The 26,622-nt window shown below is 46.3% G+C and overlaps 1 protein-coding gene across 1 annotated transcript; it reads right to left on the bottom strand.

The window, feature by feature from the left end:
- Nucleotides 1–23,875: 23,875 nt before the first annotated feature.
- Nucleotides 23,876–25,003, bottom strand: LOC115312708 (the record flags this gene model as incomplete). The annotated part of the gene is made up of 1 exon (XM_029971601.2): nt 23,876–25,003. A coding segment is annotated over one exon (1,128 nt), but the record flags the coding sequence as incomplete, so codon positions are not given.
- Between the last annotated feature and the right edge of the window lie 1,619 nt (nt 25,004–26,622).

Here is a 26,622-nt window from a genome sequence, read left to right as displayed (position 1 = left end):
TACCTGCCTTGGACGCAGTTCTTGCGATATCCATAACGTCGAAAACGTCGACACAGTTCCGCGTGGTTCCGCTACTGTGGTTCCGCTACTGCGGTTACTCTATGTTCCGCGTGGGTTCCGCCGCAATCTAGAGACGGCCATCTTACCCAGTGTACATAGCGCTACTGGCACTCCTCCGGAACTTCGCTGTTTCTAGCGGCTTCGTTTGCTCGTTTCATAAAATTAGTTGTAAAAACGTCAAGGCAACCGAAATGTTCTGCACGTTTGGACTAGAAGACGGAATTACAGGCGGCCTTCGCTGCCGCTGAAGCTCAATCAACTCGACAACATTTATCTAACAACGCGCGCGACGTGCTCGAAAAACGAAGCCGAAAGAAGATTGTTCGGGAGGGCGAAAGCTTTCTCCCGTCTGCCTGGAGAAGGAGGAAAACGTATCGTTCCTCCCTTTTTCTCGTGTCCGCTTGGGGGCGCGTCAGTAGAAGAAAGGAAGGAGCGCCGTTGCTACCTTTTTCCTCCATTTTGTCTTAGAGTGTATGGCTCCGTCGTCAAACTGCCGGGCTTTGAGAGTATAGAGGAGGCTATGGTAGAACGCTTAGTGAGATCGGTATATTCTGGAAAAGCACGTGCTCGCGATGCACGCGCTCGACTTGATTGTATGAAGTTTACATGTATAGAAGCAAAATGATTCGTCGAAGACGACTGACTAGGTTTAGATTTTCGCTTTAGCATTCATGGTTTCTTCTGCAGACGACCACACATGTAAGGTACGGAACTACACTCGTGAGAGGCCTCTCGGTGCTTGAGTAATTTGGCAAATGATCGATTACAATATTGTTCACCACTTTTACGCGATGGAGTTGAGCCCTGGTAGACTGTAGGTGTAAAACGAATAAACACCATTTACTTTGAGAAAACTAAATGACAATTTATTACGTTCATTCATGGGGGAAAAAGTACCTTGCGAAGCCAGAACCTCTACCAGTACTGTGCTTCAAGTGCTCAAGATTTAGAACACAGCCAAGTTGAAAATTTTTCATCGTCCTTCACTGCCGCTATTCGTTTTTTATTCTCTAGATATCGGCACTTCTTTGACACGTCCAGCGTGCAATCGCTCACACTATGCGTATCTCAAACTTCCGTCTGGCGAAAGATAAATTTGTTTTCTTCGCTCATTTCAGTTCTTCGGAAAACGTAATTTGAAAATTCAATGTTTGAACACTTCGGACATTTCCTGACAGCTGAGTGCGGTATTGGCTCTAAAGCGCAAATTACTTATATCGCCTTTGCGAAGGAAGAAAAAAAAGCAGAGCGGTATGGTCATACCCTCCTCTTCTTTTGCCTTTACCGAACACGACGGAACCCGTATATCAAACAAACCCGGTATATTCCTAGTCAATCCGTCTTAGGCACCGCACGGGTGAAGTCTCCGAGGAATACGCCACGGAAACTCAACGAACTCCGTCAAACCTAAAACAAAAACAAATACCAAGCTACAAAAGGTGAACCTCGTTGGAAACTTTGCCGGAAAAAAAGTGTCAGAGGCGTCAGCATAACCGCTCTCACGCCTCAGCTGATCGGGCAGCGCCTGGAAAAGTCCGAGAAGGACGAAGAGTGGAAACGAGAAACGCCCGCGGGGCCTAAAGCGCAGCAAAAGCCCAATATATATTTTCGGGAGGCAATCGGCAGCTTCCCGACGTCGGCGAGAATGAAAGTTTGGGCGACCCGCACGGGCGCCACGCGCGCTGCGCATCTATCATCCCGGCTGATGATCGATTGCAGGGCCAAAAAGCCGAGATCCCAATTCAAGACGCCCGCTTCGCCACCTTCCCAGGGACCTATGGGGGCAACAACACTAGAACAAAGAAAAGAGGGAAGCCCCTGCCTTGAGGAGGCTAGACTGCGTCGACTCGAAACATTCGCCTTGGTGCATAACGCCAGCATCACTGGGTGTGAACGTGAGGTGGCGGCAACACGCCAAAAGGTTAAAATTAGGTACCCTTCTCAGAAAAAAAAAAAAAATGCCAAAATACGTCTTTTTCGCGCGCCTAATTTTTTTTTCTTTTTTTGCTTTAACATTTAGCAGATATGTTTTACCTTCTTGGTTCCTAGTTTTTTTTTCGTGCGCGCGGGAATCAATTAAAAGTAAAAAAAAATTAGATCAATCGTCTACGATAAGCATTTCTCAGTGTTGCGATTCCCCTGAACACGAACCGTTCGATAATTACAAATATTTTTGAGCGGGGTCCTGTTTCCCTTCTAAAACGAACGCTTTATAGACGATCGCGAACAGGGCATCCGGCGGTCTCCATGTTCCTCCTCGCGTGAGCAAGCACGTGAGGCCTGCGAATGCTATCTTCACGCGCATGCTGCACGTGCTTGCACGCACGGGGCACCGGTCGGGACTCCATGCTTGCACACGTCTGTAAAGGAAGCCACCTACTCCCAAAAGTGTTTTCGTTCGTGAGCTTTTGCATACGACCTTGGCGGAGCACTTCAGCACAACCGGTGACGTCGCGTGATGCTAGATAACGTCACGTCACGGTGTCGCTTGACGTGACATCACGTAATACCAGGACTTTACGACATGAAGTCGCGTGACCAAGTCGCATGACATTATGGCGTGAAGTCGTGGTGTTACGCGGTAGCATCATGTCATGTCTCAAGTGACCTGACCTCGAGGTGAAAAAGAAGATCACGATATTTTTAATAAAATAATTAAGTTTTTTTATCTAAATCAGATTTATTTGACTTAAATCGGATTTATTCGATTTAAAACAGATTTCTTTGATTTAAATCAAATTAATTTGATTTAAATCACTGTAGTCATAAAATACTCCTTTTCAATCGTGAGATATATTTTTAAACGTGACAGATTGATTTATCAATCCGTTTGATCTCAAAACAATGCGCGAGAAAGAATTACTGTAAAATTAAAGTACATTTGAATTAACAATCATTTAGTGATTTAATTAATGACCATAGGAGAAAGAAACAGCTTCATATTTTTAGGTTAGTGAAAAAAGATTTATTCGCTGTTGCGTTTGCGTTCTTTGTTACTTGCAATAGGACGCTACGTAGCTGACAAACGAAGCCAATGGTAAAAAGAAAACACAACGTTCCGACTGGCTCAGAAGACCACGGCTTTGTGCTCGTGTTCCACTTAATATAAAGCTATCTTGCTTTAGTATTGCTCGATTTAAATTCAATACACACGCACATAAAGAGCATCAAATAGCAGGCAATTTTTGAATAAATATGTATTTTGGGGATAATTTTGAGAGAAAAAAAAAGTGATTTTGAATCATAAAATAAAACCGGTCTGATTTAAATTATGATTTTATTTTGAATGAAATCACGTTTTAAATAATCTAAACTTTTATTCTCCTCCTTGCCAATGTGACCCTGTTTGATTACGTGTATGACGACATTCGAATTAGCCTATGTTTCTGATGCCGAGCGCTCTGAATTTTTATTAGTTCTATATTTAAATGATACTGCTTACATATGTAGGCCATAGCAGGTACGGCAACATTAATAAAAAATAGTTTGTTATAGCTTTCCATATTACAATCACGAGCACTATCTTGCGACACAAATAATCACGGCTACAAAAGGTCACAATTCCATTTGATCATTCGTTGATTACCAGAGGGAAAAAAGTTACTTGAAAACATCGTGGTCAAATTTCAATTGTATATTACCGCTATATTATGATTTAATCTTGACAAACCGACTGCTGAAAATTTTATAAATTTTTACTGTTAATAATAAATATTTTATTTACAAAGGAATATGGTGCACTAGTCTATCTTCGCTCTTAACTGTCTGTGACGCAAGAGCATTAGCTTCTAAATTCAAACTTAATACAGAAGAGCTAAATCTTAAATCGTTACATATAAGTAGCGCAACAAGGTTTTGCACACTATTTCGTTTGTTAATTCCTACATCCGTGTGCGGATACCATACCGTATTCGCATATTCCAGAACAGGCTTTATTATGGTATACAGTTTTTTTTTTTCTTGTTTTTTTTTACCTAAAGCAATCTTTAACGTTTGATGAAGTCTAAAACTTTTCACCTTGTCCTCTTAACGATGTCGCCTATATGCTGGTTCCAGCTAGGTTTGCTTGTAATGTTCACACCGAAGCGCTTACCTGGACACCCCTTTCAGGGACAAACTGGGAGAACGCATGCAGTTTTGTCACGTTATAATAGACAACTCATATTATGGACGATCCCAAAAGTAGACAAATGTTGAAAAAGTTCGATGTTGACAGCGTCTATCCGGCAGTGAACGAATTCCGCGTAGCAAAGCCTTCAAGCCTGTCGTCTGCTAAACCCAACTCATCGAAACCGCCACAGATTCCGCGGTAACTTTATATGTGACTCTTGTATCATTGAGCTGCACTACATCTTTCGCCCAGCGGAGTCACTCTCCCCCGCAAAACATTAATTTATAAAAACTGTGAGGGTTGTCAGTTTTAATGTTTGTGCACAAGCTATTTGGCTGGCTTCCTGAACAGCGGCCAGAACGTTTCAGTGCCGACAACAGCTTAGAAACGGGGGAAACGCCACTTTTTCTCGTTTTCCCCATAGAGCCGTATGCATTAGTGGGTGTAAAGTGATGGCTTTCGGTGGCGCCACTCGACCATAGAAGGGCCTGTCATGGCTGAATTTTGATACGACCGGCGCACCCCAAAGAAGTTTCGATGCGCACGCGCAGTCAAAGGCATTCTCATCCCGGTGCCATTCTCGGCGTTCGCGCGAACGGCGCCTGGTACGCTCGCTTTCCAAAGCCGCGCTTTCAAGACCCGTTCTAGACGACGCTCCTGGTGCGGTTTCTAGAGCATTCGCCAGGCGCCGACTTGCTGCCGGGCAGAAAAGCGTCGGCCTCAGAATTTCACCCCTTAGATACCGATTCGATAGACGCCACCATGTAAATATGCGGCAAATAACCGCGTTGCCATGGCAATGCCTTGGCAACGCGGTTGTTCGCTCTATATTTACCTGACGGCGACCATTAACTGAGTTTCTTATAGGTCGAGAGGCCAATAAGAAACTCAAGCGAATGGCGAGACCAGAGAACTCGAAGCACTCTTAAGGTGCAACCCCACCCTTGGTTAGTGTGATTCTGAACCAACAGATGGCGGTGGGGTTGCCTTCCAGGCCTGTACCTCAATGCGAGAAATGGTGTGTGGTGGCGCTTCGATACAGTGGGGTATTTTTCTATAGCCTGAATTTGACATCCCTGGTCCCTTGCTTGTTTTTTTCCTGCACGAGCTTTCTTTGGAACGCGCACGGCTGCGCCAGTTCTCGTGCAAGGGTGCTCGTTGCCTACGCTCCGAGCTCACGTCTCCAGCAAATGTGAGCAGAAAAAAACGCGAAAAGCGTCCTGAGCCCAATGGCGAGACACATGCACAACAAGACTACCGACGCATTGAAAAATATAAAATTGCCTGTGCGCCGTTATCGGAAATTTCAGAGACCGATTACATATATTTCAATGTGATTACATTTATATTGTCACGAATGAAGTTGACGCGAGCACAAACAGTGAACTCACAGAACTGTGAACTGAAAACTAAAGGTTTAATCGACGAACTTGTGTCAGACAAAAAAAGTAAAGAAAGAGCGTCGAGGCAGCAGAATAGCAGGCGGCGATTCGGCAACGTAACAGAGAGCGAGAGCGAGGCTGACTCGACAAGGTCGTGGGCAGTTGCTTATCTACAGTGCGTCACTATCTTGAAAATTCGACAAAGAAGGTTCGAGCGTCGCGCGCTCGCGGGGCGGAGATGAATTGGCACTTTCGAGAACAAGAAAGTAGGGCGAAAGTTACGGCTGGTGCAAGAATGGACGCGAATCTTCTAGAAGTCTGTGACCGAGCGTTGCTTTCTCGGCTCTGCGGGCGGCAATATTTGACGGCCGGCACTTTTGTGGTGCATGTTTTTGGCTCTTTGTGTATTTCCAGGAAAACGTGATGACATAAGAAACGGGTTTTCAAAATTCTTGCTTGAGGAAATAACTGCCTAAAAAATCAAAGCACATGAACTTTTTCTTGAATGAAGAAAGAATAAAACAATTTAAACAGGGACAACACAACCACATCTTTCAACTAGCAACATCTATATCTCCAGTCCACCTTAGTCGAACATGAGAGAGGGATTTACCGCCAAAAAAAGGGAGTTTGCATCGGTTCATGTCTCGCCCCTGTTCTCAACGAATTATTCCTTTTATTCGTTGACAGAGCTATGAAAGAACAACTAGACATCTCCGCGCCTGGTTGCCATGTTTTCAGATATGTAGACGATTACCTGATCATTCATCCTGCTCGAACTTCTCCAGATAGCATTACAGCTGTTTTTTCCGCTTGTTCGTCAGGCCTTACATTCACGAAGGAAGAACCATCGAATAAAGATCTTCAGTACCTAGATTTGCGGCTTCATGTCAGTGCCACTGGACTCTGCTGGGCCTTTCAACAAAGGTCTGCCAAACCTGTCCTACCGTTTTCTAGCGCCCATTCGAAGTCGGTAAAACACGGTATCATCAAATCATTGTTTTCTTCATCCTTCACGAAGTCTTGCTGTCATCTTTCACAAGATAGCTTTAAACTGCAGCACATGAGGCTCGTCAGGGCAGGGTTTCCCGTCGACCTTCTCCGATCTGTAATAGAAAGGATAATTCGCGGGCCTGATCGCCAGTCACCAGCCACAAAAAAGAAAGCCCGATTCGCCGTCATTCCTTACGCACACAATTCAGCTCACCGGATAAAATCCATTGCCTCAAAGTTCGACACGAATGTTGTCTTCTCGTGCCGCATGCGTCTTAAACAACTCTGTCAACAAGTGAACAACAACCGGATCCCGATTGGCTGCACTGTCAAACACGAAAAGAACTTCATTCCATGCAAAAAGAAGAAAGTTTACTCCATCCCCTTGAGCTGCGGCCATCAATACATAGGACAGACCGGCGGGTGCACCAATCACAGACTCCGCGAACATCACAACGAAGTTTCTAAGGCCTCTCCAGATTCTCATCATCCCATAGTCATACATGCCCGTTCGTGTTCGCATTGTCATCCCCTCTTTGATGACTAAACATCCTGGGGGGGGTGGGGGCATGACAGCAGATTCGGCAGGGAAATCATAGAATCATTCGCCATGACCACAGCAAAAAGCAACGCGTCAAACCCTTCCCTCCTGCTGACGAAAACTGAGGTTGAATTTTTAAAATCCGAGATAACCCTACCACCCTGACTTGCACTTCGCTTTTCTTCTCTCCCCCTTCTCTCCACTACTCCTACTGGGTATATTCGGCTGCTCGCTGTTGAAAGTTTACTCGTCTGTTGCTAGTTTGAAGATGTGGTTGGTGTTGTCCCTGTTTTACTTGTTTTATTCTTTCTTCATCCATGACTTAACTAACAGGCTCTTCTCCCAAGCGAACTCTTTCTGGGGCGGTCAGGTGTCTCATTCAGGTAGCTGGGTGTTTATTTGGACCAAAACCACGAGACTGGAAAACACACACACACAAAAAAAATGACACTCGAGTTTAGATGTCGAGTTTGGTAAATAGGACTGGTGCGGGAGTCTTAATAAAAAAAATGCCCAGGTTAAAAATTAACTCACAGCAATAAATGATAAGAATTAATTTTAATACGAATCCAGTGGTAAATGCAATGACTGACCAGGCAAAGATTCTTGGTCTTTGGATAGCTTTTGAACACAGTTTAAGCGATATACAGGGTGCCACAAAAAATATTTTTTTTTTTACCGCAAGAATAAACTAGGCATCGCTGAACGCTCATTCTCTGCCCAAAGGTAGCGCTAGAGGTCACACCACATGTCAAAGTTTCAGCGCGATCCGATAACTTAATCAAAAGTTAAAAGTGATTTTCTGAAAAGTTCAATGGAAAAATGGTGGCCGACGGAGTTTTCGAATACACGGTGCTCTATGAGCGCCAGAAACCGATAACGGGCAAAAATGGGCTCCATTATCCCATTGAAATTTTCAGAAAATCGCCTATAACTTTTGAATAAGGTGTCCGTTCGGGATGAAACTTTGGCGTCTGGTTGTCACCTAGTGCTACCTTTGGGCGGAGAATGAGCGTTAAGCGAGGCGTAGTTGACTTTTGCGGTAAAACAAACAAAAAAACTAACTATTTGTGTGACATGCTGTACCAGTTTTAATTTGGTGATTTATGCGCGCAAGTAGTGGTGTTTAAAAATGAAAAAGATGCATACGGGTACGATTTGACGTTGTATAAGATATAGCTAAACTTCCGCGTTTTCGGTTTCTATTTTTTTAAATTTCGGCGTACTTTTCTCGGTGTTTATTTTAAACTTCAATTTTCGGTTTTTTCGGCGTATATTTATGTCCACAAAAGTTCATCGGCTTTTTTTGGTGAATATAAAATAACCAGCAACGGACACCGGATCAGATGATCCTTGTAGCTCTGACATTTTTGATCACTCAAAAAATAACAGCACAGTTATATTGAAAAAGAAATGGACACTTTATTTGGAAAATATGTGCAACTGTAAAAGAATCAAGAAAAAAGAAAACACAGAAGTAAAAAAAAAAAAGTCAGATATGAAGCCTGTGCCCAAAAAAAACATGGAATTTCACCTTCTGTATATCAGAAGTACGTGATGTTATTATAGTGCATACACGCGTACTTTCTCAGTTTCTCCGCGTTGATCCGCACACTTTCTTTCCTGACCCTGAGCTTCGAGAATGCCCTTTCAACGCTAACACTGGGCACTGGCAGGCTGAGGATATAAAGCGCTGCCTGAGCCTAAATCGGCCAATCAACCAATTGTGACCGCCAAAAGAGACACGGTGCGACGTTTTCAATCGCAACACACCATGCAGACCTTGCATCAAGTCAGTCCTCCTTGCAACGAGTTTGAAAACACGCTCGTAAATGGCGAAGTCGTGCGGCATTTCAGACTTCACGTTCCGATCGATGATGCGCACACTAAACTAAAACGTCCCAATAGCATTCGTGTATCCCATACGTTCGGACACGTTTCGATAGACACTGTCGTTCCACTTTTTCGCCACGGCTCTGCGGTTCGACTGGAAGGTTAAAGTGATCTTTTCCCGTTAAAACTGAATTTTAGAAAATAGATTCGACGTACTTTTATTGGTTTTTATCGGTTTAAATTGAAAATGCCGAACCTAAAAACTGACCGTTTTCGGTTAAAACCAAAATTCCGAAAATGAATTCGGCGTACCTTTATCGGTTTTTATCGGTTTCAAACCGAAAACTCCGAACCCTAGATATAGTGTAAGCACGGACATGAAACGCTGATTAAGAATGAAACAGCCCTACATTATACACTAGCGTTGAGCGTATCGAAAGCTAAGGGTGCATCAAAAGCTAAAGCTTGAACACATATACTGCTCAGGCCGTTATATCTAAATGCTCATAGTACTTCATTACCCCCAGATTTGGAGAGTTGTCTCCTGATTACTGACAACAGAAAGAAGGAAACAGTCTAACTTTGGGTTGATAGAAAAGCTCCCCCTGCTGACAGCTACCAATCATCTCGGCGCCGGTTATGAGTATTCACTGCATGTCAACGGTCGCGTGCTTAGAACGAGTTTTTCCCACGTGATTTTATACAAGCGCGATTGTTCTTGACAAACAACATAGTTTACTCACGCAAATGTCCACATATGAAGTTTAGAATATTTTGCATTGATTGTGGCACACGTGGAAAGTTGCATAGGTTTTTTTTACAATCTGCGAAATGGAAGGCTCCTGGGTTACCTTGGTCTCCAATGCATGGAGCGCACAAAAGAGCACGAACGGAATCGCAGTGGGAAACGAAAACCATAATAATAAACAAGCGTGTAATCACGCGGTAACTGAGGGCGTTGCACATATACAGAAGGTAAGCTTTGTTTCCCTAAATACATTACCTTTAAAGTATTTGGTTTTATTGTGCGAGCGAAACGGAACATACAAGTGGGAGCATACTGCCCTCAACTACACTTCCAGTGAACAAGCGCACCATCCAAAGCATCGAGCTCGTTTTTATAGACGCTTTACACACGCGCCAGAATACAGCCGCCATTGCTGACCTTCTCTTGTTTTACCAAGATACCGAGCCACTGAAATTGGTGTGGACGAGCCTCCACAAAGGCCAATGCTGGGGAGCAAGACAGAATAAAATCTAAGATGTCAATAACCTGTCCTGCTGTGGTAATGATGAAGTGAAGCGAACGGAATAAGAGGGAACAAAAACTGAAGGTCAGTTATGGCGGCGCCCATGCACAGCTGCTGCAAAGCGTCTATAGCTTTTGGTGCGGTCAAACCTTCGAAAACACAATTAAATCAATTCTATTATTTTAATTATTTTTATTAGGTGCGCCTATGTGTTTTTGTTTTTGTTTTTTTTTTGTGTTTTTTTTTTGTCTTTTGCTCTCACGTGCCATTTTCTTAGTTATATAATATTTTTCCAGAGGTGGGACCACTATAGTCTGTTTCATCATAAGTAAGAGCCGCATAATCAAAGATGTAGACAAAAAAAAGAGCGCGAACACGCGAACACACATGAAAAATGTAATGTAAGGGCGCATTCAAAATTAGTCGTTAGTTTTTCAAAGAGCAGGAGTTTTGTAGGGCGACATTGTTACCCGTCGTAGATTATAAAAAGTGCAGTACAACTGTTAGCTCGGGATCTTTAATGCGCATTACCCAGTATAGACGCTTTACACACGGGCCAGATTATAGACGCCATTGCGGACCTATTGTCTTACCGAAATATCAAACCACTAATGTGGGTTTCGGGGAGCTTACACAAAGGCAAATGCTGGGGAAAAAGACACCGTCGTATCTAGAATGCCAATAACCTGTCCTCCTGTGGTAATGATGGAGCAGAGTGAAAAACATAAGCGAAAACAAAAACTGAAGGGCGGTTATGGCGGCGCCCATCCACAGTTCCTTTAAAGCGTCTATATGTGATACACGATTGCGCAATGGTATATAGGATGCAGATGGTCGACAGAACCCAGGGTCCCTCCTAAAGCCCCTTGATAAAGGCGTTTTTTACAAGTACAGCCAAACATTGTTGTGGCACGGGTTGTGTAAACACGCAAGACACGTGCCACGAGCGGGGGCTCAGCCTCCATTCGCTTTCAAGGGCCAGTCATTTTAGTGATGTGCCGCCATTTGTCTCCAAGGGCCGCTCGAGACACGGGCCTCGAGCACTGACACATTTGACGTATAGACGCTTTGCAGCAGCTGTGCATGAACGCCGCCATAACTGACCTTCAGTTTTTGTTTCCTCTGATTTCGTTTATTTCACTCCATCATTACCATAGCAGGCCAGGTTATATCCACATTAGATTCAACTCTGTCCTTTTCTAAAGCATCAGCCTTTGTAGAGGATCGTCAACTACCTTTTCAGTTGCTCGGCATCTCGGTAAGACAAGAGAAGGTCAGCAATGGCGGCTGTAATTTGGCGCGTGTGTAAAGCGTCTATACTTGAAAGACCAACGCAAACACATCGAGGGGCTTTAGTCTCTACAGGCGCTACAGGTTCTGCAGCGTGAGCTCCGTGCTTTGAACGGAGCTCGCACCCGCGCATTTCTTCACGTGCTCTTATCTGCGGTGCCACAACACACTCGGCCAACGATGCCCCAACACACTTGATTTATCCTGTGAGCCAAACCAAATGAGCAACGCTCAGAGTATCGGCACTCTTTTCCCCGATATTGTTGTAGGTGCTGTCATCTTGTTGGTTAGTACAAATCAAACGCAACTGCCGAGCGTCATGATTCAAAAGTGCGACTTCCTCAGCATTAGTTTCGGCGTTAAGAAGCTCACGTAATATTGCTTTGCTTTGTCGCGAACTGTGTTTAAACATTTGGGGAGGACAAAAAAGCGTTTCCTGTGATTTCAGATAAAGCTTCATGTAACTGACAATCGTCATTTTAAGCACCAAGACGTGTGTGAAGCGTAGCTTATTTAGTAGCTCTAGTTTAGCCCGACCGCACAGGCTCAGAAAGAGAACGAACTACTTGACCTCGCGCTCTGGGCGCTGCTTCAGTGGCTACATCCAACGTTAGCTACATTAGCCCGTATCGTTGGCTGCGCTCCGAACTAAAGTAAAACAAAGCAAATATTCAGATCTTAGGGTTTACAAGCCAAACCAACAATCATCACTTAACACGGCCCAATGAAACAAAATTGCGGGTTTATTTTCAATAACTGGAGATATTTTTGACGTGCAACCGAAATCTCAAATTGGCCGCCGTCAGATTGTGAGCACTTCGGCGATATTTAAACCCGACAGATATGGATTCATGGGCCAGCGCGTTGGCTCATAAACACTGAGACGTTTTAATGTTTTGTGTGTTGCTTTAATACCATTGCCACTTAAGAGCCACATAGGTGGTTTTTGAAACAAAATACAATCGAACCATTCCGACAAGCATAGTTTGATTGCGAAAATGATTTTTGAAAGTCACAAAAATCATAAATGTTTTCGCATACGTGGCGGAATCGCTTTCATGGGGCCCATTTCATTGGGATTGCGTCAGACATGTGTACCGAAGCACTATTGAACGCACGCAAAAGCAGCTGTGGTGCACCCGCAGCCTCGCGCTTGTTGTTCTGACATTTCTGGCTCGCTCATTGCGGGCATCCAGGCATCTGACACCCTGAGACCTGCCGCTTTTTTTGTCTTTCACGTGGCGTTCCAAGCGGCACACGACGGAAAATGCACATCAAGCTGTTCTTGAACACGTGTCGCCATCTGTATTTTATAATAAGAAACTGCAATTTGCCGTAACTGAATGGAAAAAGTTTGACGTCTCATAACATTCTCAACGTGTAATATATCAATGTGAAAGTTCTGGAAAATGTAGTATCGAAGGATGCTTTAGAAATTAATGTCTCGTTATTTTGATTAGTTGACGTGATTTCGTTTTTATAGCGCCATAAAATAATGCCATTTTAAACTTTATATTTTATTTCAAAATATACATTATTGGCACAGTTCGTTGCTTACTTTTTTTAATTTATTACATCCAACCGATCGCTCAAGTATAATATCGTGGACAATGGGACGTTATTACTCGAGAAATAATTTGTTCAATATTAGAAACTGTGGTCTATTAAAAGCTGAATAATTAACTAACAACTAAAAATAATTGTAATATTGAGACATTAAAGTATTGTTGAAAAAGAGCTTTTTAATTTGACATTAAGTTTATAATTCTAAGATACATAGAAAGAAAGTTATAAGCCGTCGAAAAAGCACCAAAACGTCATGCACGGTGGGGTTGCACCTTAACTCCCGATCAGTAAAGTGATCTGCGATGGTATTTGTGCATGACGTTTCGCCTGCTCAGCTCACAAACAAATTTTTATTTTGGGCTGAGAAACTTTACTTAGACTCGATAGTAACTCGTCACTATTTTATTGTCTAAAACAAATTGGATGCGTAGGTCGTCTGACAAAAACTCAGGTATGCATTTATTCTATATCTTTCCAAGTTTCCAAAATAATACACTCGTATTTCAACACACCGCTTCGCTGAAAGAGTAATGTATGTTATGGCGAGAAGCAACGACTATATTTCGGGCAGACAAACCCCTTTATATCCAGGCAGCTGGCCAAGCAATGTCGATGATGATAATTTTCAGAGCCTGTACCTAGAGCCACCGCGAACGGAAGCAGCCCTTTTTTTTTTTTCCTCTATTTCGGTCCCTCCGGGCGAATGGAATTGCCGGAGGAGAGCTTTTAGCGGCAAGAATCTCGGAGGCCATGATTCCATAGAATCAAGGACGCTGTAATGGGCAGGGTGTGGCGTCCGTATCATCGACATATAAAGCAAAGTGTAACAACGTGTAACAGGCGCGACCACAACAGTTTTTTCTTTTTGGTTTTTGATTATTAGGAAACTCAAATAATGCCCGCCGCTATCCGAATATGTGGTAAACCAACGATTGGTGCCTCGGTGCCCGATGGCACCGTGCCGTCCGGCTTCTCGTGTCTTTACAAGTTTGCCCCTCCTGGTCCCCGAAGCGCGCCTTCAGTTTTTCCCACCGCAGAACAAACACACGCTGATGCTCCATCTATTTTAGTATTTGGGACTTGATGTTCACCTAGTATGGTGTATTGTTTAGCAGAAAACCTAACAAAAAAAAGAAAACTTTCAGCCTTTCTACTCTGGTCAAGAAGGGAGACCAGCGAAGCTGTATACGCTCGTCCCGTGTGTTTCTTCTTCGTCCTAGCCTGTTTTGCACGCTGTTTCCTACGATGAATTCCCACCAACTCGCCCAACTATCCATTCTTCGACGATAGCTGGAAAGTTTGCCGCCATCTATCAGCGACGGCGGAAGCCAGACTGTTTGTCCGGTTGCCGCCGTCGATCATAGATGGCGGTAGCTGCCCAGAGTTTGTGTACATTGTGTCGACATTTGTTTGGTACCGGACACGAAACTGGGGAAACTAGCCCTTAACAGCTCCGCTGTAAAAATAAATAATAGCTCTTTAGCCTGATGCCGAAGTAAGCTAAGAGTTTGCGACCCCACGCTGACAAAGCAGTCATACACACACACATATATATATATATATATATATATATATATATATATATATATATATATATATTACGGGCACTTCACGGCATCGTACGTGGTCTCCGAGGAGGATATGAACGAATATGGGCAGATGAATGAACCGTACTTAATCCAATGAATCAAAGAATCAGTTTCCAGGAACCCGCCGAAAGCCAAAAATTGGCGGAGCCAGGATTTGAACTCTGGGCCTCCCAATGTCCGGTCGGGTGTGCTAACCACTACACCACTCCACTTTTTTTTTTTTTTTTTTTTTACATGGGATTTAGTCAGAAAACACAATGCACTTGAAATCACGGTACACCAAGGTTGGCGTTAGGTGTCATGTACAGCGTCGACATACATTTCGTTCATCCAAAGTCACACAATTCTGGGAGTTTAGTTCCCCTTATAGGTTCGAGTGCGGTTTCACAACTCAACAATGTATTCTGTATTGAATAATACGTCTAAAAATCCGGAAGATGAATGCATCGATTTAAGAGAGCATACCAGTCTGGGCGTTCACCGAGATGGTCAAATACATTTCGTACATGTGATACAGTTTCTATAAAATTCGACTTTGTTGTCCGGGGAGCATCAGCATTTCTGTCAATCATTCTCGTTTTCCAGAGACTATGCAAACCCATCAGTGTAAACAGATCATAAGGGAAGCTGTCATTTGGGTTTAAAGGTAGAAAACGGATTGTGTAGGCACTTATATTTAAATCTTTTTTCACAGTTCTTTGTAACACATCCCAGAAGAGGTAAGCATCAGTGCAGAAAATAAAACAATGTTCTATAGTTTCCGGTTGGTTACAAAGGCGGCAGTTCACTGACCACGGAACGAAAATGCCTTTTTCTTGAAGCCAAGGCTTAACAGGTAGCGTGGAAGTGTGAAGTTTAAAAAAAAAGGTTTTTTTGCAGAAGGTGACACTCGCATTTTCTTCACACGTTTAAAAACATCTTGTTCCGAACCGTTACCAAATACGCTTCGATACAAAGGTACAGGAAAAACAACGTCTATCAGATCAGCATAAATAGTTTTTCGGGGATTTTTAAATAAATACTCCAGAGAAAACCGGGCTTTCAAAAATTCAATCGCGCTAACTACCTCTCCAAGGAAACCGAAAGGACGCAATGTGCCTACAGGCACGGATGAGACTACCAAGTATGGTAAAGCTTCTGAAAGTTCTGTCTGCACGTAAGTGCGCAGGAAATGATGGGATACAGTTCGGAAGAACATAAAACGAACAACCACCTGTTTTAAGAATAGGTGAATCAGCCCAAGACCTCCTGTATCAATGGAGCGAAAAAGGTTGTCTCGTTGCATGGGTTCCCAAGTGGAATCCCAGACAAAAGTCGCGAAAACTCTATGGAATTTTTTGATTTGGCCTCTCGCACAGCAAATCACCTGGAGCACGTACCAGAGTTTCGCTACAAGGAAAATGCTACATGCTTTTGCGCGTCCAAAGATTGACCACCGATTTGATTTCATTATATTGGCTTGATGTTTAATCTTTGCCGCACGCTCAGACCAGTAATGGGCACTGTTTCGAATGCAGTTCAACGGTACTCCTAAATACTGAGGAGCTACACAGCTCCACGAAATACCAGCATACTTCGAAGGTGTTGTGGCCCACTGGCCGCACCAGAAGCCAACGCATTTTGAGTTATTTACCAACGCTCCCGATGCTTCACAAAATGTCTGGGTTAAGGTAAAGACATTATCGACACTTTTCTTATCAGCACAGAAAAACGCTATATCGTCAGCGTAGGCTAACACTTTTACTTCCGCGGAATAAAAATGATAACCGTCCACTGTACGGTTGGAAAGTACACTCAAGCAAAGAGGTTCCAAGTAAAGAGCAAACAAAAGAGGGGATAAAGGACACCCTTGTTTAACAGACGATTCTAAATTTATAGGAGTCGAGAGTGAACCATTAACAATGAGACGGGTAGCACAGCTTCGGTAGCATAGTTCGATTCCTTTCAACAAAGTTGGTCCCGGGTTTATGTGTCTAAGAATGGCGAAAAGGAAGTCATGATATACGCGGTCGAAGGCTTTCGCTAAGTCTACTTGGACTATGGCGACCTGGTTGTTATGCCGAGTACAGCTCTCTATGACCGAACGTGCGACGTGTATATTGGTCTGTATGCTTCGCCCCTTAATTCCACATGTCTGATGGTCGCCAACAACACTGGAAGCGACGAACTGAAGCCGTTTTGTCAGAATCTTAGCGAATATCTTATAGTACACATTGCAGAGAGTAATAGGGCGATATCCTTCTACGTGTAAAAGTTTATCTGCATCCTTACTTTTGGGGATTAATACTGTATGGCTGCTATAAAAAGATGGTGGTAAGCGTTCACTATCGTAAGCTTCAAGAAATACTTTGTGTAAGAAAGGGCACAGTAGTTCCTTATGCTCCTTGTAAAACTCAGCTGGGAGTCCATCCGGTCCTGGCGTTTTAGAGTTAGGCAACTCATCTATCGCACTCCGAATGTCCTCCAGCGTTACTGGTCCACTAAGTAGTTCGCGTTGAATCTCACTTACTTTAGGCAGCATAGAAACTAAAGTGTCTGTCATTTGACTGTTGGAAGATGGCGTTTTCTGGAATAGGTTTTTGTAGTGGGTTTCGAATGTGCGCATTATATCAACATCGTTGGTTGAGAGGGTTCCGTTGCAGTCCAAAAGTTTGATTTTTTTGGAAAGCCCATGGCGTCTTTCATCATCAATGGCGCGCCGCGAAGGTGTCTCAGATGACAAGAAACGCCTACACCTAGAACGTATCAGTGCACCATTATAGCGATTTTACTCATAGCGCTGCAGCTGACTTTTGATAAGAATGATTTCTTCCTGAAACTCACCAGATTTTTCACATTCCAATTCGTGAAGGCTATTTAGGTTTCGCAAAAGGGCAGTTTCGTCTTTCTTTGCGTGAAAAGACGCAATACAAGCAAATTCGATCGCTTCATTTTTGACCTCTTGTTTAAATGAGTCCCATTGGGCGAAAATGCCGAATTTTTCGTTCGTTGACATATTGTTAAAACATTCACGAACACGTTTTTGAAAATCATCACTGCCAAGAAGCCTTGTGTTCAATTTCTATAATTCCCATTTTGGACGTGACTTATTTCGTACGTCTGCCCCAATACGAACCTTTACAAGGCAATGATCAGAAAAGGACATGGGTTTTACTTCATAAGTAGCCAGATGCGAAAAAAGCTGGCTTGAAACGTAAACTCGGTCAAGCCTCGCGTTACATGAAGCATCAATGTAAGTGAATCGACTAGCAGTAACCTGAGAAGCACCGACATCAAATGGGTGGAAGTCGTATGTGAGATTGTTTAGTATGTCAGCACTGCTGTCAGGAGGCACTGATCTATCACTGATATTACAGACACAATTGAAATCACCAAACAGAACAACTCGCCTGTCGGTGTCAAGAAAAGGGGCGAGATTTTCAAAAAACAAACGTCTTTGTCGAACATCATTGTAGGCATAAATGCAAATTAAACGCCAGGAGATACCATTTAAGAAAAAATCACAGCATATGAACCTGGCCTTATCATCCACAGCATGTGAAAATGACGAGTATTCTAGTCTCATCTTCAAGAATAAAAGGCACCCTCCCGACAAGCCATCCGCGTGGCTCACACATACCTCATAACTTGAGAGCAAAGGGTCCAATGCACGAGCTGTGTCCTCGTCGGACGATATCTTTGTCTCCTGGACGGCAACAAAGTCAATCTGTTCCTTTGAGAGGACCCTATACAGTTGGGACTGACGTGCACGCGAACACAGTCCTCTGACGTTGATGGTAGCGAAGCTCAGGGGAGGAAATGCCAGGGAGGTGTTAGCTAAGGGGGTAGTTCATCACCGTCCTTCACTACGTCAGCAGGCCGTGTAGCCTTACTGTAATGGTGCTCACACACCTCAGCTGGCCTGCGTTTTGCGTCGCCTCTCTCGTCACTGTTGTGGCCGATCGCGACATCCGTGGTAGACGACTGAGACGATTTTTCCGATGCTGGGGCGGTTCGTTTGACAGATGTTCCACTGGACGTGGTCGAGCGCTCTCGTCGATGTAATGAATCCTGTGAAGCAACCGTTGACGTCGTACTTAAAGGAGGGAATTCGCTGTTTTGCAAAAACGATTCAGGCTTTTCAGATTCAGCGGTGATCGTCGCCGACTCAGGGTTGACGTCAAGTGGTGGGTGCAGTGGGGCTGTCAGCTGTACCCCTGAAGTGGTGCTGGAAGGGATGACTTCTCCTGTTGCATCGACCACTTCGCTTATGTCCTTTAAGTGTTCTAAAACGACATCTTCAGCTGGGCTTCTTGCTTGTCGGAGCTTGTCCGCATAGGAGGTGACGCACTCACTTGTTGCATGACCATAACGTCGGCATTCACCGCATCTTGGGGTCTTACACTCGCGACGAATGTGACCGATTCGGTAGCATCGTAGACACAGTGGAGGGCGGCCAGGCACGAGCACCAAGCTTCGACAGCCGAACACTGTGAGCTGGTGCGGTATCTGGCTCGCGTTCATTCCCTCGTGAAGGGTCAACGTCACTTCTTTGTTTAGCGTCTCCATCTGCTCCATTCCGGCGCAGCGCCATTTTTCTCTAACAATCGAACGCACCGTGCCAAAAGGCGCCAGTGCTTCTTCGATACGCTGGTTGTCCATGTGAACTGGTAGCCAAAGACGTTTCAGTTTGACGTCTCTGGTGTCCGGGTCGATGATTAGGCATCGGCGCCCCTTTACGCGGAGCTCTGCTTTGGTCACGAGTTTGGCCTTGGCCAAAGCGCTTGCACAGGTCACCATCCAGACGTGACTCATCTGGAATTGGCCGATTCCGATGATATCCTGGCTGTCAACCACGTCCCGCAAAGCGTCTCGGAAGTCTGTTGCTCGGTATGGCCGCGCGGCGAGATCTCCGTGTAGAAAGACAGAATTAAGACTCAAATTACCTGTCGGTAGACGGGGAAGTACGGTCCGGTACTCTTCAGCCGTCATTTCGGTGGTACTGGCCGAAGCCTCAGCAGTTCCCCGGCCTGTGGCCGGTGCGTTTTCACTGGAGAGCATTGAAAACACGACCGTTTCGAACGGTGTCTTCTTCTTTCTCCCACTACACCACTCCACCTTGGCTTTCTGGCGTTTCCTACCTGTCTTATTAATGCACAAAAGACGAAATGTATCCAATCGGAGGTGTTCTGGAAACACACGCCGCCGCGTGGAACGCGGTACGACGCTTAGTGTCACGTGGTACGTGCTCGTTTGTGCTCCAGAAATCCTCCCACTGTTTGTCTCGCCCCGTGTACATGTAGTATTCTTTGTTTATGAGCTTTAGAGACACGGTATCATCATCATCTGCGAGAATCAAGAGCCACGTTATTGAGTATACAACACGGGCACTTCACGGCATCGTCCGTTGTCTCCGAGGAGGATATGAACGAATATGTGCAGATGAATGAACCGTACTTAATCCAATGAATCAAAGAATCAAAGTTTCCAGGAACCCGCCGAAAGCCAAAAATTGGCGGAGCCAGGATTTGAACTCTGGGCCTCCCAATGTCCGGTCGGGTGAGCTAACCACTACACCACTCCACCTTTTTTTTATTAAAAGTATGTCTATTTACAAAGTTTTAAAATGATCACATTGGTTGCCATACACTTATCATGTCAGTGAGCACTGTTTGACAGGCGAGGACCGCGATTCACACACAAATTCAAAATGTATCTCGCTCAATCATTTCTCTGTAGCGTCACATGCACCCCAAGCAGCCACTCGCGCAGTGGCCCGGGAATCCTTGTTTACCACTGAGCCTTTAGAGCGCGGTTATGCATACGCGTTCCAAATAGCGACCAACATTCAAGCCCTTGTTGTTCCGTCGCCTCAAGAAGGCTGCTCACGTACAGAAAGCTGTCGCAGAAGTGTTGCCAGGCGGGCTTGGATCCCTCTCGGACCTCCAAGTGATCCGTCCTCGACCGCCACAGCGTATATAGACCGAGGAGTGCCAGCAGCTCCCATGCCCTACTCTGTGCACTGTCGCCGAAAAGCAGAAATTTCGCGCTCTTCCACTCTACGTAAAGATCTATCTGCAGCACTGCTCGAAGCTCTGTCCAAAAAAGCTCCGCATTCGTACAGTACAAAAACACATGTTCAAGTGTTTCGGGAAACGGACACAACGCACAATTTGTTGACCACGGTTCACAGAAACCTTTTTTAACTAGCCACGTCTTGACCAGCAGAACTTCGAAATGGAAGCGTAGGAAAAAATTCTTGACTGCCGTTCTGACAGGGTATCTACGTAAGCGACGAAATACATCCGATTTATCCACACTTCCCGGAAAGCTGCGATAGAGTGGGGGCGGTATGAGCGAATCAACTGTGTCCCAGTATAGAGATTTCTTTTTAACTTTCTGCAGGTACTCGTCGGAAAAGCGGGCTCGGAAAAATTCCTTCGCCGCTGCTGTTTCCTGGTAAAACTTCAGAGCACGTGCCCGGAAGTCCCCAGTGCCCCCCTTGAACCGCGGCCCCAAAACGCTTCCTCCCAGCTCCTTAAACGCAGAAATCACGAGAGGATTGCCTTGATCGCGGAAAAATAGGAAACGCTGTACTTTCAGCTTAAGTTCTACGTTTACAAGGCCCAACCCTCCTTTCTTCTGGCTTACAAATAGGTTGTCACGCCTCATACGTTCAAAACACGAGTCCCAGATAAACGTTGCGAAAAATCGATGCACCTTCGCCACGTCACTTTGGGAGCACGGCAACACTTGTGCCGCGTACCAAACGGTCGGGAAAAAAACAGAGTTGCAAATAAATGCGCGATTGAACAAAGAGAGTTCCCTAGCATGCCAGTCAAGCACCTTACTTCTGACGCGATTAATGTCCAAACCACCGCATCGGCCACTCAGTCTCTCTGCGGTCAAACTGAGCCCTAGGTAATTCGAAACGCTCGTCGTCCAGGTGACACCGAGGAACTGCTCCGGTTTCAAGTCCCAGTCTCCAAGCCAGGCTCCGACAGATTTGTCTGTGTTCATCGCCGCACCCGAGACACTGCAGAAGTCTGCGATGTGTTGGGTTACAGCGCGCACTTGCATCCTTGGCGAGCACAACACCGTGACGTCATCTGCGTAGGCGAGCACTTTAAGCGTACCCGACGCTAGGGACAGCCCACGAATGCTCGCGTGACCGATAATGGCCCTGCACAACGGTTCCAGGTACAATGCGAACAGAATAGGCGACATCGGGCAGCCTTGTCGCACGGATCGGGTAACTGCATTGGGAGCCGTCGTGTTGCCGTTGACCAGGAGCCGCGTCGTGATGTCACGGTAGCACAGCTGCACATATCGTAGCAGTCGCACCCCGATCCCACACTCCTCCATGAGCCGGAAGAGGAACGAATGGCGAACCCGGTCGAAGGCTTTGCTCAGATCTACCTGAAGCACTGCCACTGGAAGCTTCAACACCTGCGCTGCCTCGCACACGATTCGCATCGCGTGCAGGTTGGTGCTGATGGTCCGTCTCTTGATGCCGTAGGCCTGATGCTCTCCGACGACGTCCCGTAGACCCCACTCCAGCCGCTTTGCCAGAATCTTGGCTAGGATTTTATAGTCGCTTGTTAGCAGACTGATGGGCCGGAAATGGTCGACCTTCGGGGTACCCTTTGAGTTTTTCTTCTGGATGAGCACCGTTACCGCCTGTCGCATGGATGGTGGCAGCAGTCCTCGCTTCAGTACATCGGCGTACACGTCTCGTAGGATAGGACACAGCTGGGCTGAGAACGTCTTGTAGAACTGGCTACCGAGCCCGTCCACTCCTGGCGATTTGCGCGGAGCTAATTCCTTGATGGCTTCCTCGACCTCTGATGCCGTTATTTTCCGGTTCATTTGTTTTCGGACCTTTGGGGATATCTTGGGCAGCGCCACTCCAGTCGTTTGGAGAACGCCGTCGTCCTCCACTCTCGTGAACAGGTCGGTGTAGGCCTGCGAAAACGCGTCTTCGATTTCTTCTTGCTAGGTAACCTCGACGTCGCCTACTTGGAGCTTCCCGATCTTGTTGCGTGAAGCGTGCTGGCGTTCCTTCGTCTTGAATATTTTGCTCGGCTCTTCATCTCTCTCGAGGAACAGCGTTCTGCTTCGGACCATGGCACCGCGGTACTCCTTCTCGAGAAGCTCCAGAATATTGCCTTTGCAATCGCGGATATCTTGACTGAAGAGTCCCGGGGAACGATTTTCCTCTGCGATGAGGATTTCCAGCGTCTTCATCAAGCGGCGCTTTTCCGCCCTTTCGCGCGCCGCTTTTTCCTGACTGTGCCGGAACGCTTTGAGCTTGACGTCCTCTTTCAGCTCCTCCCAGGTTACCGCGTTCATGGGCGCACCTCCCGTTTTACCCTCGAGAAGCTCCTTTATCTGCGTGCGCAGTTGTTCGTCTTCGATGAGGCTTTCGTTTAGCTTCCAGCCACTCCACCAAGAGGACTTCCGGGTTCGCGGCGCGGGTCTGCCCAGCGTTACCGTGACCAGAGCGTGGTCCGAGAACGCCAAGGGTAGGACTTCTAACACAGGCGTCATTGCTGAAAATTCTCCCGAGAGGTAAATACGATCCAGTCGAGCATGGCAATTTCCTTGCCAATGCGTGTACGTTGGGTCAGCTGTCTTCTCGTTCTCCTTAGCATCCACCAGGTCGAAGTCGCGGAGCAGTTTTCGCAGTTCCGGCCGGCTGACGTCCGCTCTCAGCCGCTTTGAGCAATCCCTCTCGGCCAGTACACAATTAAAATCACCAGCGAGGATCGTTCGACAAGGTGTGTCGAGATACTGGCGAAGATTTTTGAAAAAGTCCCGTCGCTCAGTCGCGTCATTAGGTGCATACGCAGATACAAGCCTGTGAAGCTGTCCGCAGTGCAGCATTTCTACAGCGCACACCCGTCCGTTCCTGTCTCCCTCCCACTCGGGGCAGATTGCGATGTTTTTCTTCTTGCGAATCATTATCGCCGTTCCTCCGCTCCGTCCAAATGCCCTCGACGGGAAGATGAGGAAGTGACGATCAAAAAAGCGCGTCAACTCCTCCACTTGACCGTCTGTGGCAATCTTGGTCTCTTGCAAAAAAGCGACATCAACCCGCTCGTGCAGAATCGTGTCCAGCACCCATTGCTTTCTTCTTCTCGCCAGAAGACTTACACAATTGAGGGTTGCAAACTTAAGGGCTCGCATATTGTGGAAAAGGGGGTGCTGGTAAAGTCATGCGACGAGGACACTTTCGAGAGATGAGTAGTGAGCAGAGAGAAAAACAAAAAAGAAGTGACCTACGGAAGGGCCGGCCGACGTCGCTCTTCCGTCGGGATGCGCGGCTTCGGGTTAAAGCGCTCCTTCCGTGTGGTGTTCTTGTGCCACTTGAACTCAGAGCGTGCTGATGCTTCCCCTGGCCGCATGATGCACGTTTCACTGGCGTCACTAAGGTCGGAGTTGTCGTCGCTCAAACTGACCTGGTTCGTGTCTTTTGATTCCAGAGCTTGGACGGCCTCTACGTCTTTTGATATAGACATTTGGACGTCGCTCGATATGACAGGGCTGCTGCTCGACGCTTGAACATGGTCGAATTTCATGGCGTCCCCCTCGGGCTGCAACTGTGGAGGGTGCACTTCTTTCAGTTCATCGACCGGGGCCTCTTTCGCACCGACTGTGGCGGAAACCTCTGTTTCGACGTCCCTTACGGCCTCCTCTGCCTCTTCCTCGTCCATGTTGAGGACACCATCTCCATCCGCCACCACTTCCTGTGTCACTGTAGCGTAGGTACGCACGCAGTTGTCTCGGTCATGTCCAAAGCGATGGCATTCGTCGCATCGCGGTACGCGACACTCTCGTCGAATGTGTCCCGTACCTTTGCAGCGTAGACATAATGGATCACGTCCCGGAATCACGACCAGAACGTTGCCACCAGCAATCCTCAACTGGTGCAGAATGCGTTCTAAAGTGACGCCCTCCATTAGGCTTAGCCTCACCAGTCTGGTCGTCGACTGGACGCCGATGAATCCTTCCGCCTTCCATTTTTCACGCGTCAGGTCCTGAACCTTCCCAAAGGGCTCTAGGGCCCTCCTGACGGTTTCGTCTGACGCGTGAAAGGGGAGCCAATGCAGTTTCATGCGGACGTCTGCGTTCTCCGGGTCCACGACGATACAACGCTTGCCCTTTACCTCCAGTTCCTTGGCAGTGACCAGGCGCAGCTTGGCTTCCTCCGTCTTGAAGGTCACCATCCAGAGATGATTCATTTGATAGGCGCAGAGCGCCTCGATGTGCCCGATCACACCAAGACGTTCCATCTCGGCCCTGAAATCGCCTATCTTGTATGGACGAGCACTCACGTCACCGTGCAGCAGCACGGAGTTGCGCACAATGGCTCCTGATGGCAGAGGAGGCAGAACAATGCGATAATCCGAGTTAGCCGAAGAAACAGATGAACCGCGGCCGGCGAGGGCCGTTATCGACGCTCCTGAGGAGCTCATGATTCTCCAACCGTAGTGCTCGGAAGCCGGAAGTAGAATGTACACCACTCCACCTTGGCTTTCTGGCGTTTCCTACCTGTCTTATTAATGCACAAGAAACGAAATGTTTCCAATCGGAGGTGTTCTGGAAACACACGCCGCCGCGTGGAACGCGGTACGACGCTTAGTGTCACGTGGTACGTGCTCGTTTGTGCTCCAGAAATCCTCCCACTGTTTGTCTCGCCCCGTGTACATGTAGTATTCTTTGTTTATGAGCTTTAGAGACACGGTACCATCATCATCTGCGAGAATCAAGAGCCACGTTATTGAGTATACAACACGGGCACTTCACGGCATCTTACGTGGTCTCCGAGGAGGATATGAACGAATATGTGCAGATGAATGAACCGTACTTAATCCAATGAATCAAAGAATCAAAGTTTCCAGGAACCCGCCGAAAGCCAAAAATTGGCGGAGCCAGGATTTGAACTCTGGGCCTCCCAATGTCCGGTCGGGTGTGCTAACCACTACACCACTCCACCTTGGCTTTCTGGCGTTTCCTACCTGTCTTATTAATGCACAAGAAACGAAATGTATCCAATCGGAGGTGTTCTGGAAACACACGCCACCACGTGGAACGCGATACGACGCTTAGTGTCACGTGGTACGTGCTCGTTTGTGCTCCAGAAATCCTCCCACTGTTTGTCTCGCCCCGTGTACATGTAGTATTCTTTGTTTATGAGCTTTAGAGACACGGTATCATCATCATCTGCGAGAATCAAGAGCCACGTTATTGAGTATACAACACGGGCACTTCACGGCATCGTACGTGGTCTCCGAGGAGGATATGAACGAATATGTGCAGATGAATGAACCGTACTTAATCCAATGAATCAAAGAATCAAAGTTTCCAGGAACCCGCCGAAAGCCAAAAATTGGCGGAGCCAGGATTTGAACTCTGGGCCTCCCAATGTCCGGTCGGGTGTGCTAACCACTACACCACTCCACTTTTTTTTTCTTTATTTCCGGTTAAGACAAAATGAAAAAGCATACAGTCATTCACATGCGTACAGTTTGTTCAAGAGCGAATCAGCACTTAGCGGCGGTTGCCAGCACATTAAAACCTTTTTAAACATACCAACTCATCCAGTATTGGCAACCATTCAGGGTGTTCAGGGAGTGCACGGCATACCTCGCGAATTTTGGCAGCGGCAGCAGCGTGTCGACGCAGGCTAAACATTTCAACCGCAAACTTGCAGGCGCTGACGGGGAGATTTCAACTGGAAAGACGTACGATCGGGAACGCTGCCAATTGTCACCAGCAAGGAAATCGGCCGCAAGCAGCAACAGCCCTCGTCATAAGCACGTGCCGAAATCGTCACCGATACCAGCGACGCCCATTTACTACAAGAGGACAGGCACGACATCGCCGGACCATTTGGCAGCGGCAGCAGCGTGTCGACGCAGGCTAAACATTTCAACCGCAAACTTGCAGGTTAGTTTTTAACACCATTTGTAACCACTCTTGATTTTACAACGCTGCTGCTGCTGCCTTCACTTGTGTTTATGCC

Source organism: Ixodes scapularis, unplaced genomic scaffold, assembly GCF_016920785.2.
Source record: "Ixodes scapularis isolate PalLabHiFi unplaced genomic scaffold, ASM1692078v2 PGA_scaffold0__279_contigs__length_252992795, whole genome shotgun sequence".
NCBI lineage: Eukaryota > Metazoa > Arthropoda > Arachnida > Ixodida > Ixodidae > Ixodes > Ixodes scapularis.
The sequence above is the reverse complement of the archived record's forward strand: the minus strand, read 5'-3'. Positions and strand labels throughout refer to the sequence as shown.